The following is a 12,713-nucleotide window of genomic DNA, read 5'->3' on the forward strand; positions in this document are numbered from 1 at the left end:
ACATTTCTTGCCAGGGTGTAACAGATTGTGATTCATTTTTTGGGGGGAGGGCACCATGCATAACCATGCTATTTTGGGGGATTACTTAACAGTGTTTTGTTAAAAGTGTTAAGGATGTTACATGAGAGGCAGAGAATATTTTGTTTGTTTACTGTAGTTCAAATGGCAGAGCTGGCAGCTCCTAGCTTGGACAGATTCACTCTGATATGGGTCAAAAACTGGCTGGAGGGCTGGGCCCAGAGAGTGCTGGTGAATGGTGCCACATCCAGTTGGCAGCTGGCACTAATGGTGTGCCCCAGGGATCAGTGCTGGGCACAGTCCTGTTCAATGACTTAAATGATGATCTGGAGCAGGGGACTGAGTCCAGCACCAGTAAGTTTGCAGATGACAGCAAGCTAGGAGCAGGTATGGAGCTGTTGGAGGGTAGGAGAGTCCTGAGAGGGACCTTGCCAGGCTGGATGGGTGGGCAGAGGCCAATGGGATGAGATTGAACAAGGCCAAGTGCAGGGTTCTGCACTTTGGCCACAACAACCCCAAGCAGCACTGCAGGCTGGGGCCAGAGTGGCTGGAGTGCAGCCAGGCAGAGAGGGACCTGGGGATGCTGGTGGATATTAGCTGAAGCTGAGGCAGCAGTGTGCCCAGGTGGGCAGCAGAGCCAATGGCATCCTGGGCTGGCTCAGGAGCAGTGTGGGCAGCAGGACAAGGGAGGTTCTTCTGCCTCTGTGCTCAGCACTGCTCAGGCCACCCCTTGAGTGCTGTGTCCAGTTCTGGGCTCCTCAACTCAAGAGAGATGTTGAGGTGTTGGAAGGTGTCCAGAGAAGGGTGATGAAGCTGGTGAGGGGTCTGGAGCAGAGCCCTGTGAGGAGAGGCTGAGGGAGCTGGGGGTGTGCAGCCTGCAGCAGAGGAGGCTCAGGGCAGAGCTCATTGCTGTCTACAACTCCCTGAAGGGAGGCTGTAGCCAGGTGGGGTTGGGCTCTGCTGCCAGGCAAGCAGCAACAGAACAAGGGGACAGAGTCTCAAGTTGTGTTGGGGGAGGTCTAGGCTGGATGTTGTTAGGAAGTTGTTGGCAGAGAGAGTGATTGGCATTGGAATGGGCTGCCCAGGGAGGTGGTGGAGTCTCTGTGCCTGGAGGTGTTGAAGCCAAGCCTGGCTGGGGCACTTAGTGCCATGGTCTGGTTGGTTGGCCAGGGCTGGGTGCTAGGTTGGACTGGATGATGTTGGAGGTCTCTTCCAACCTGGTTGATTCTATGATTCTATGAAATCAGAATTGTAATAACACTGTGCATATTACTGCCATATCTAATTGTTTTAGCAGATAATACATTTGAGGAGGTGGTAGAGTGAACTCTATGTGCTAGGAAGAGGAATCTAAAAACCTGCATGTCTACAATACCTGCAATTATAACTGCTCCACCCAACTATAAACAAATTCTTCATTCAAATCCTTTTAAAAATAATCCTTTGAACTTCTTCCATCTCATTTTTTTTCTCTAAACATCCAATCCACACAGAATTTAGAGGGAATTATAATGCTTCAAATATTTATAAGTGGTAAGAAAAGCTCTAGGCTGATGTTAGTGATTGTGGCACTTGGAACCTCGTTTCCAACCCGTGCTTTACATATGAAGAGAGTGATGAATAATGTAAAACCAGGCTTCTGTGGACAATTAGTGGAAAGAAGCTTGCAGAGGTGAAGTGGCACACCTCAGTGCATGTGTGTGTTTTGTTGCAGGGATGTTCATCTGGGTGTGGTTTTGAAGTGGGTTAAAAAAAGAGACTTTGCCTCTTGAAAAAATGGAGGGTATCTTTTATTTAATATTAGGGCAAAATATTGTACTTACTTTTTTCTCATAGGCAGAAGTGGGGGGTTTTTTCATCTGGTGTTCAGAAAATAATCCTAGAATCAAGCAGGTTGGAAGAGTCCTCCAAGACCATCCAGGCCAACCTAGCAGCCAGCCCTGGCCAATCAACCAGACCATGGCACTAAGTGCTCCAGCCAGGCTTGGCTTCAACACCTCCAGGGACAGAGACTCCACCACCTCCCTGAGCAGCCCATTCCAATGCCAATCACTCTCTCTGACAACAACTTCCTAACAACATCCAGCCTAGACCTCCCCCAACACAACTTGAGACTCTGTCCCCTTTTTCTGTTGCTGGTTGCCTGGCAGCAGAGCCCAACCCCATCTGGCTACAGCCTCCCTTCAGGGAGTTGTAGACATCAATGAGCTCTGCCCTGAGCCTCCTCTGCTGCAGGCTGCACACCCCCAGCTCCCTCGAAATTCCCTAAGGAAAATGGATCTCCTGTGTTTTGAGCATGACCTTTGAATTATCAGAAAGGAAGCTCTGTGGCAAGTCTGTCATGCAGGATCCATCCATTTCCCATTTTAATGGAGTTTTCCTTTCTAACTGTTACAGGAATCTTCATTTTCTTTGTCTTCTTCCCAACACTTGCTGCCAGGCAACATCTTCTGCCAGGCAAGCAGCAACAGAAGAAGGGGCACAGTCTCAAGATGTGGCAGAGGAGGTCTAGGCTGGATGTTGTTAGGAAGTTGTTGTCAGAGAGAGTGATTGGCATTGGAATGGGCTGCCCAGGGAGGTGGTGGAGTCTCCATCCCTGGAAGTATTCAAGCAAAGATTGGATGAGGCACTTAGTGCCACGGTTTAGATGACTGTCTATGGCTGGGTGCTAGGTTGGACTGGATGATGTTGGAGGTCTCTTCCAACCTGCTTGATTCTATGTTTCTATGAATGGGCTGCCCAGGGAGGTGGTGGAGTCACCTGCTGTGGAGATGTTCAAGCAAAGCCTGACTGAGGCACTTAGTGCCATGGTCTGTTTGATTGGCCAGGGCTGGGTGCTAGGTTGGACTGGATGAGCTTGGAGGTCTCTTCCAACCTGGTTGATTCTATGATTCTGTGATCAGAGAAAAGGGGAATCACAGAATGGTAGGCTTGAGAAGACCTCTGCAGATCACCTAGTCCAAGCCCTCTTTGGATAGTCTTCCTACCACAGTACTTCACTCTTTGACTCCTCAGTGTTGTCTCAAAGTGTTAACAAGAAAACACTTCCAGACGGTTTTTGAACAAGGTGTTAGTGGCAGATGGAAATCTTGTAAAATAACACTTTTTTATCAAATCTCTTGTTTCATGGCATATTTATATTAAAAAAAAAAAAAGGGAAAAAGTACTTGGCCTGGCTCAGGCACAGGATGAGAGAGGTTCTTCTGCCCCTGTACTGAGCACTGTTCAGGCCACACCTTGAGTGCTGTGTCCAGTTCTGGGCTCCTCAATTCAAGAGAGATGTTGAGGTGCTGGAAGGTGTCCAGAGAAGGGCAATGAAGCTGGTGAGGGGCCTGGAGCAGAGCCCTGTGAGGAGAGGCTGAGGGAGCTGGGGGTGTGCAGCCTGCAGCAGAGGAGGCTCAGGGCAGAGCTCATTGCTGTCTGCAGCTGCCTGAAGGGAGGCTGTAGCCAGGTGGGGTTGGTCTCTTCTGCCAGGCAAGCAGCAACAGAAGAAGGGGACAGAGTCTGGAGTTGTGTTGGGGGAGGTCTAGGCTGGATGTTGTTAGGAAGTTGTTGTCAGAGAGAGTGATTGGCATTGGAATGGGCTGCCCAGGGAGGTGGTGGAGTCTGTGTGCCTGGAGGTTTTGCAGCAAAGCCTGGCTGAGGCACTTAGTGCCATGGTCTGGTTGCTTGGCCAGGGCTGGGTGCTAAGTTGAACTGCATGAGCTTAGAGGTCTCTTCCAACCTACTTAATTCTATGATCCTATGATACTTTAATAGAAGGTATTTGGGCACAGTCCAACTGTGTCTCTGTGTCAGGTGAAAATGTTTGACCAGGAGATGGCAGTAGCCACTTTTCTTTGAGAGGAACAAAAAAACGGGTAGGGGTGGGAAGAAAGATGATTTATATACCAGGATAATTTAAATCACAGTCAATGTATACATATTTAATGAGTCAATAAAACTCGAGAGGATTTGCAATTGGAAATGGCTGTCTGTCAGTTTGAACCAGGAGGTCTTGTCTCTATAAGCTTCATCACAGCGAATTTAATCAGGCAAAAGGTTGAGGGGTAAAAAGCTAATAAGAATCCTTTCAAAGAAAACTGGAATCTTGCACCATGACAAGTGTACATGGGCTCAAGTAATGCATCATTTCAAAATTAAGCACATCTGTTACTTTTGAGTTCAAATAACCCTGACTATGAAAGCTTCATGAGATTCAGGAAGACCAAGTGCAAGGTCGTGCGTCTGAGTTGAGGCAATGCCAGGCACAAATGCAGGCTGGGCAGTGAGTGGCTGGAGAGCAGCCCTGAGGAGAGGGACTTGGGGGTGCTGCTGGAGGAGAAGCTCAAGAGGAGCCAGCAGTGTGCACTTGCAGCCCAGAAAGCCAAGCAGAGCCTGGGCTGCAGCAGCAGAAGTGTGGCCAGGAGGTGGAGGGAGGTGATTCTCCCCCTCTGCTGTGCTCTGCTGAGACCCCACCTGGAGTCCTGCATCCAGCTCTGGAGCCACTATGACAAAAGGGCTGTGGAGATGCTGGAGTGTGTCCATAACAGGGCCAGGAGGATGCTCAGAGGGCTGCAGCAGCTCTGCTGTGAGCACAGTCTGAAAGAGTTGGGGCTGTTCAGTCTGGAGAACAGGAGGCTCCCAGGTGACCTTCTTGTGGCCTCTCAGTATCTGAAGGGGCCCTCCAAAAAAAGCTGGGGAGGGATTTTTTAGGCTGTCAGGGAATGACAGGACTGGGGGGAATGGAGCAAAGCTGGAGGTGGGGAGATTCAGAGTGGAGGTGAAGAGGAAGTTGCTGAGCATGAGAGTGGTGAGAGGCTGGACTGGGTTGCCCAGGGAGGTGGTTGAGGCCCCATGGCTGGAGGTGTTTGAGGCCAGGCTGGCTGAGGCTGTGTGCAGCCTGCTCTAGGGTAGGGTGTCCCTGGCCATGGCAGGGGGGTTGGCACTAGATGCTCCTTGTGGTCCCTTCCAACCCTGCCTGATTCTATGTTCCTATGTCCAATGGCTGCCTTTAGAGCAGTGTAGTGTAGAACAACGAGGCTGAAAATGGAGAAGCATTTCAGAGGCAATAGCACTGAGGTATTTTTGCAGAGTTTAAAGAGTGAATGTATGTACTGGCAAAAACTAGAAATGAAGCAGGAATTCAGGCTGCTGGAAGAGAAGGGAAATTGGTTTTGGACTTGGAGTTGGATGCAAAAAAGAGAAAAAAAAGCCTTTTTTATTTAATTGATAAATGCACAACAGGATTTGATTCATCTTTTGTCTGTGGTCATAAATATATATATATATATGGTAGAGCTTTCTTTTGTTGTTCAAAAGATTTTTGTGGTCTACAGGGAACATGTGTTTTCACTGAAAGAAAAGTTGATTGATGTGTTCTAATGAAAGCTGAAGTTCAGTAGGACTCTTACAATATCATGCCTGAAAGAGTAATGTCTCCTGAAAGTTACAACTGGAAATAAAGCCTGAGTGTATTATTAATTGAAATGTGTGCCTGTGCTAGACAGAGTGGAGACAGTGGTTTGAAAACATAGAGTTGTAGTATATCATATACATGCATATAGATATTTGGGGCTTTATACTGCCCTTTAATCTTTGTACTGGTCTTTCATATATATCTTCATCAATTTAATGTGATAATGGTTGCCCTGGTGGGTGACTGCACAGAGTAGAAGCCTTTGCAGGCTCATGTTGATGTGATTCAGGTTTTTTTTCAGTTCAAATGAAAGGACAGGTGGCAATGTTTGACTGCAGAGCATTTCAGTACCTTAATATGAGCAGCTCAGGACCAAGAGGTAGGTGCATCTTCACTCAGTTATTTGTTCTGCAGCCCAGGCTCTTAAAACTACCTAAAGGGAGGTTGTAGCCAGGTGGGGTTGGTCTCTTCTCCCATGCAACCAGCAACAGAACAAGGGGACACAGTCTCAAGTTGTGCCAGGGGAGGTCTAGGCTGGATGTTAGGAGAAAGTTGTTGTCAGAGAGAGTGATTGGCATTGGAATGGGCTGCCCAGGGAGGTGGTGGAGTCACTGTCCCTGGAGGTGTTGAAGCCAAGCCTGGCTGAGGCACTTAGTGCCATGGTCTGGTTGCTTGGCCAGGGCTGGGTGCTAGGTTGGACTGGATGGGTAGGGCTGGGTGATAGGTTGGACTAGATGGATAGGCTGGACTGGATGTGTAGGGCTGGGTAATAAGTTGGACTGGCTGGATAGGGCTGAGTGCTAGGTTGGACTGGATGATCTTGGAGGTCTCTTGTAACGTGGTTGATTCTGTGATTCTATGCCATTACACACACACACATGCACTCCCAAGTTCAGGAACACTTCAAACTAGCACAGATGGACTGGAAGAGCTTGGAGGTCTCTTCCAATCTGCTTGATTCTATGATTCTATGACATTACACACACACATGCACTCCCAAGTTCAGGAACACTTCAAACTAGCACAGTTGGTCTAGTTGATTGTCTAGGGCTGGGTGCTAGGCTGGGCTGGATGATGTTGGAGGTCTTTTCCAGCCTGGTTGATTCTATGATTCCCTGATAAAATATGACCTAGCACAACTTTGTGATAGTAATTCCTTTTTATCTCCAGCTAGTGAATTATCTTCAGGAAACCATAAATTCATGGGAAGGTAATATTGGGACACTAAACAATTGGCTTTGTTGCCACAGAGAGATTGCACAATTCCTTGTGGGAGGAGATGATCTGTGTAGCAAATGAATAAGAGGGCAAGAAGCCCCTTTAAATAATCTGTGTTACACAAAGAACACTTCAGCAGTCCTTTGTTCAGTATTGAAAGTGAACTGCTTCTGTGTTAACATTGACATTATGCTACACTGAAAACTGTAATAGTCAAAATATGTCTCTAACTAAATACTTCTTTGCCTCTTTTCTTCATCCAAGAATTGCTCTGAGTTAGGTTATGGGTTATTTTATTTCTTAAAGCTATTGTGGCATGAGGCAAATCTCTAACAGATGCTTCAAGGAAGGAAGAAGATTAGGATAAGGCTAAAGGTCTTTCTTCTTTTTTTTTTCTTGGAACTGGAACTGTTTTGGTCAAACTCTTACCAAGTATTCTGCTGGAAGTTTACTTTCTCCTTAATATCCTGCTGTCTCTTCTTTTGGACTGAATTTAGCTAAAGGCTGTTACTACAGACTGTCCATACTACCCTGAAAAGAGCAGGTAGGCAAGCAAATCAGAGCTGTTCTTTCTGTACAGATCACCACCAGAACCCAAGAGGAGGAACAGTAACAGAATGATAGAATCAGTCAGGGTTGGAAGGGACCACAAGGATTGTCTAGTTCCAACCCCCCTGCCATGGCCAGGGACACACTACACTAGGTCAAGGTGGCCACAGCCTCAGCCAGCCTGGCCTTAAACACCTCCAGCCATGGGGCCTCAACCACCTCCCTGGGCAACCCAGTCCAGCCTCTCACCACTCTCAAGCTGAAGAGCTGTACAGCCTGGATGAATCATAGAATCATAGAATCATAGAATCAACCAGGTTGGAAGAGACCTCCAATATCATCCAGTCCAACCTAGCACCCAGCCCTAACCAATCAACCAGACCATGGCACTAAGTGCCTCATCCAGTCTTTTCTTGAAGACCCCCAGGGACAGTGCCTCCACCACCTCCCTGGGCAGCCCATTCCAATGGGAAATCACTCTCTCTGTGAAGAACTTCTTCCTAATATCCAGCCATGAGTCTGCATGCCCTACATTGCTCCTTGAATTTGATTGATTTCTGAGACTAGATCTTAGGGGATTAAGCAATGAAATCACATAGCTAAAATGTTATCTTAGAAGATTCTATGATTTTTTTCAGTGCTTCTTCAGAACTCTTACTTCTGGTCTATTTTGACTCTGGTTTTCCTGTACAGTTACCTCCTCGTGATATCAGATGGCTTCTGGACATAATTCAGTTAATGTATTTTACAATCAGGCAAATCAGGAGATGCAAAGTAGTTTTCTTTTCTATAAGTAGTCCCTAGCTTCTGGGTGCTCCAAGTGGTTTGTAACACCAGCTCTCAAAGAGGTTTCATCTGCTTTTTCTTGCTGTGTGTCCATAGCAATTACATCATAGCCCATGCATTAACAAACACCCATCTGAGTAATAAGTATGCATTTTGTATAGTCATGGAATGGTTTGGGTTGGAAGTGACCTTAAAAAACATCCAGTTCCAACACCCCTGGCATGGCAAAGGACATCTCCTAATAGACCAGTCACTCAAGGCCCCATGCAGCTAGGTTTTCATAGAATCATGGAATCAACCAGGTTGGAAGAGAGCTCCAAGATTATCCAGGCCAACCTAGCACCCAGCCCTGGCCAACCAACCAGACCATGGCACTAAGTGCCTCAGCCAGGCTTGGCTTCAACACTTCCAGCAACAGAGACTCCACCACCTCCCTGGGCAGCCCATTCCAATGCAAATCACTCTCTCTGCCAACAACTTCTAGCCTAGACCTCCCCTGCCACAGCTTGAGACTGTGTCCCCTTGTTCTGTTGCTGCTTGCCTGGCAGAAGAGCCCAACCCCACCTGGCTACAGCCTCCCTTCAGGTAGTTGTAGACAGCAATGAGGTTATCCTGAGCCTTCTCTTCTGCAGGCTGCACACCCTCAGCTCCCTCAGCCTCTCCTCACAGGGCTGTGCTCCAGGCCCCTCACCAGCTTTGTTGCACTTCTCTGGACACCTTCCAGTACCTCAACATCTCTCTTGAATTGAGGAGCCCAGAACTGGACACAGCACTCAAGCTGTGCAGGCTGGAGAAGAGGAGGCACCAGGGTGACCTTCTTGTGGCCTTCCAGGATCTGAAGGGGGCCTCCAAAAAAAGTGGGGTGGGAATTTTTAGGCTGTGAGGGAGTGACAGAACTGGGGGGAATGGAGCAAAGGTGGAGGTGGGGAGAGTGAGGCTGGAGGTGAGGAGAAGTTGTTGAGCATGAGAGTGGTGAGAGGCTGGACTGGGTTGACCCAGGGAGGTGGTTGAGGCCCCATGGCTGGAGGTGTTTGAGGCCAGGCTGGCTGAGGCTGTGTGCAGCCTGCTCTAGGGTAGGGTGTCCCTGGCCATGGCAGGGGGTTGGAACTATCTGATCCTTGTGGTCCCTTCCAACCCTGCCTGGTTCTATGATTCTAGGTCTTTCCCAGCTGAAAGAGTTCCACGTTTCTACCCACTCTTAAGAGTTGGAATGTATTAGCTGAGAGACCTAAATTACCATTTCCATTTCCTCAGTCTACCTTTGATCTTTTATCAGTTCCACTTTCCTCTTGTATAAACCCACCTATTGTCAGCCTTTCTGGGGGACAGGCTGGGCTGGGATGCATTTTCTTTTGTGTGAGATTCCTATGGGGTGGTGAATCAGCTGGAGTCACTGCGTGTTGCAAGCAGGCTATGGTCTTGATAGCAAGTATTAAATACAGTCTCAGATCTCCTCAACACTACCACACTCCTCAGCAGTCTATCCAAGTCACTGTGCCAGAGCAGCCTTTCTCACAGCCTGTTTAGGACTTGTAAACACGCTAGGATCTGACTGGAGCAGCTTTGCATTGTGTATTTTGATTTGCATGCACTTTGACAAACTTACAGTAATTGCTGTTGCCTTCATTGGAAGGAGCAAAAAATAAACAGCAACAATAAACCTCCTTTCATGGGCACTGATCCCACTGGCACTGATCTTGAGTAACTCTGAATAAAAGCAGATGGGAGCAGGCTGACTAGGCTGACCTGCTTTCCCCTTTCAGGCAAACATTGCTTATATAAATGGGGGACACACACACAAAAAAATTAATGGGCTTGGGTAAGCCACCTAAGGACAGAGACTCCCCATGTGCTTAATGCTTCCATCAACCCAAGGGCTGTTTCCAGTTAGCTTTTCTCTGGAGGGAGATGTTTCTCACAAATTAGTGGTTCCACAGCTCTGAGTCCATGGTTTAATAAGAAAGAACTGATGTGCAGCTAGAAGGTAGGAGTGCCTAGCTGTTCTGTGGCCTGCCTGTTGTGGTGGGTCATGGAAAATGGTCAGAACAGTCTCTCCTCAACCTGCTACTCATTTATGTACTTAAAATTGAGACTGGAGTTTGTACTTGTCTAATTCACATGCTGTGTCCAGTTCTGGGCTCCTCAATTCAAGAGAGATGTTGGAAGGTGTCCAGAGAAGGGCAATGAAGCTGGTGAGGGGCCTGGAGCACAGCCCTGTGAGGAGAGGCTGAGGGAGCTGGGGGTGTGCAGCCTGCAGCAGAGGAGGCTCAGGGCAGAGCTCATTGCTGTCTGCAGCTCCCTGAAGGGAGGCTGTAGCCAGGTGGGCTTGGGCTCTTCTGCCAGGCAAGCCACAACAGAACAAGGGGACAGAGTCTCAGGTTGTGTCAGGAGAGATCTAGGTTGGATGTTAGGAGGAAGTTGTTGTCAGAGAGAGTGATTGGCATTGGAATGGGCTGCCCAGGGAGGTGGTGGAGTCTCTGTCCCTGGAGGTGTTGAAGCAAAGCCTGAATGAGGCACTTAGTGCCATGGTCTGGTTGATTGGCCAGGGCTGGGTGCTAGGTTGGACTGGATGATCTTGGAGGTCTCTTCCAACCTGCTCTGACTCTATGCTGTTTGCTAGCAGTGACAGCAAATGAATTCAAATTGAGATTCCTGGTTCCTCTGAACAATGTGCTTCAGTGCATCACTCCAAGATGTGTTGTCACTGCATGATGTTACAACAAGATGTGTTGTAATAAATACTATTGTCTTATTCAGCAGGGCATTTGGTTGGAGGTATTACCTTCAGGAATATGCTACAGCCTCTGCTAGAGATTGCAGCCTTGCAAAGACAGTTGATAGATTCACAGTATGGTTTGGGTTGGAAGGCACCTTGAAGATTATCTATTTCAAACACTCTTGGCATTGCAAGGGACACCCTTAGAATCATAGAATCAACCAGATTGAGAGAGACCTCCAAGATCATCCAGTCCAACCCATCCCCCAGCCCTATCCAGTCAACTAAACCATGGCACTAAGTGCCCTTCACTAGACCAGATTGCTCAAAGCTTCATCCAACCTGGCCTTGCACACCTCCAGGGAGGGAGCATCCCCAAACTCCCTGTGCCAGTGTCTCACTTCTCACTGTATTGTTTCTAATACTCAGTCTGAATCTGCCCTCCTCAAGCTTTAATTCATTCCCTCTTGTCATCTCACAACAAGCCTTTGGAAAAAGTCCCTTCCCTGCTGTCTTGTAGGCCCCTTCACTGGAATGCTTATATAAGGTCTCCCTGGAGCCTTCTCCATGCTGGACAGCCCCAGCTCTCAGCCTGTCCTCTCAGGGAAGGTGCTCCAGCCCTCTGATCATCTTTGTGGCCCTTCTCTAGATCTGCTCCAGCAATTCAATGTCCTTTTTATTCTGGGGGCACCAGAATTGGATAGAATCATAGAATCAACCAGGTTAGAAGAGACCTTGAAGATCATCCAGTCCAACCCATCCCTCAGCCCTGTCCAGATACAGTACTTCAGGTGGGGTCTCACAACAGCAAAGTAGAGAGGGGAGATCACCTCCCTTATTCTGATGGTCACACTTTTTTTGATGCAGCCCAGCATACAGTTGGCCTTCTGGGCTGTAATCACACACTGACAGTTCAATGTGTTTCCAGTCCTCAGTGACTTTCCACTCCTTGCTGCCCACTATGTTAGTTCAGTTGGCAGATGCAATGTAGGATCTTCTAGGATGCCATCTATGCTTGGATTAGCAGTCTTATAAGAAAGACTCTTATCTCACCTATTTAGTGTGAAAGTTGCAGTTCTTTTATAACAGGCATCATAGAATCCACCAGGTTGGAAGAGACCTCCAACATCATTCAGTCCAACCTAGCACCCAGCCCTGGCCAGTCAACCAGACCATGGCACTAAGTGCCACATACAGTTTGTTCTTGAACACCTTCAGGGACAGCAACTCCACCATCTCCCTGGGCAGCCCATTCCAATGCCAATCACTCTCTCTGACAACAACTTCCTAACAACATCCAGCCTAGACCTCCCCTGCCACAGCTCCAGACTGTGTCCCCTTGTTCTGTTGCTGCTTTCCTGGCAGAAGAGACCAACCCCACCTGGCTACAGCCTCCCTTCAGGTACTTGCAGACAGCAATGAGCTCTGCCCTGAGCCTCCTCTGCTGCAGGCTGCACACCCCCAGCTCCCTCAGCCTCTCCTCACAGGGCTGTGCTCCAGGCCCCTCCCCAGCTTTGTTGCCCTTCTCTGGACACCTTCCAGCACCTCAACATCTCTCTTGAATTGAGGAGCCCAGAACTGGACACAGCACTCAAGCTGTGTCCTGATCAGTGCTGAGCACAGGGGCAGAATAACTTCCCATGTCCTGCTGGCCACACTACTCCTGATCCAGTCCAGGATGCCTTTGGCTCTCCTGCCCACCTGGGCACACTGCTGGCTCATCTTCAGCTACTCTCTACCAGCACTCCCAGATCCCTTTCTTCCTGGCTGCTCTCAGCCACTCTGTCCCCAGCTTGCAGCACTACTTGTCAACTGTGTCATTTCTAGGTACATTATTGGCTTATCTTTTCAGATACTTTAGGAGTAAGCAGACTTTGTGCTGCATGCACTGAAGAGCGGCCAGGTTTTGCCCTTCTCAATACAGAGATTCAAAGACTGCCTGTAATTAAATATGAATGCCTGTTTCTAGTGCCCATGTGATTAATTTCTTATGACTAAGAGCCCAGGAAACTTTCAAACGAAGCAACA

The 12,713-nt window shown here is 48.2% G+C and overlaps 1 protein-coding gene across 7 annotated transcripts in view; it reads left to right on the forward strand.

Annotated features, from left to right (window-relative positions):
- The window catches only part of KIAA0586 (KIAA0586 ortholog), a 122,113-nt gene that overhangs the window by 80,377 nt on the left and 29,023 nt on the right, over positions 1-12,713 (forward strand). Inside the window, exon 33 of one of the 7 annotated variants that reach the window (XM_064151506.1) lies at positions 5,337-5,487. The exons of 4 other annotated variants lie outside the window; for them this stretch is intronic. In XM_064151506.1, the coding sequence (XP_064007576.1) occupies positions 5,337-5,356 (20 nt within the window). In that variant the 3' untranslated portion in view covers positions 5,357-5,487. Of the gene's footprint in view, positions 1-1,312; positions 1,458-5,336; positions 5,488-12,713 lie in introns of those variants that run through there. 2 more of the 7 variants (XM_064151339.1, XM_064151428.1) reach the window with 2 other exon arrangements.

The sequence above is a fragment of the Pogoniulus pusillus genome, chromosome 1 (assembly GCF_015220805.1).
Source record: "Pogoniulus pusillus isolate bPogPus1 chromosome 1, bPogPus1.pri, whole genome shotgun sequence".
NCBI lineage: Eukaryota > Metazoa > Chordata > Aves > Piciformes > Lybiidae > Pogoniulus > Pogoniulus pusillus.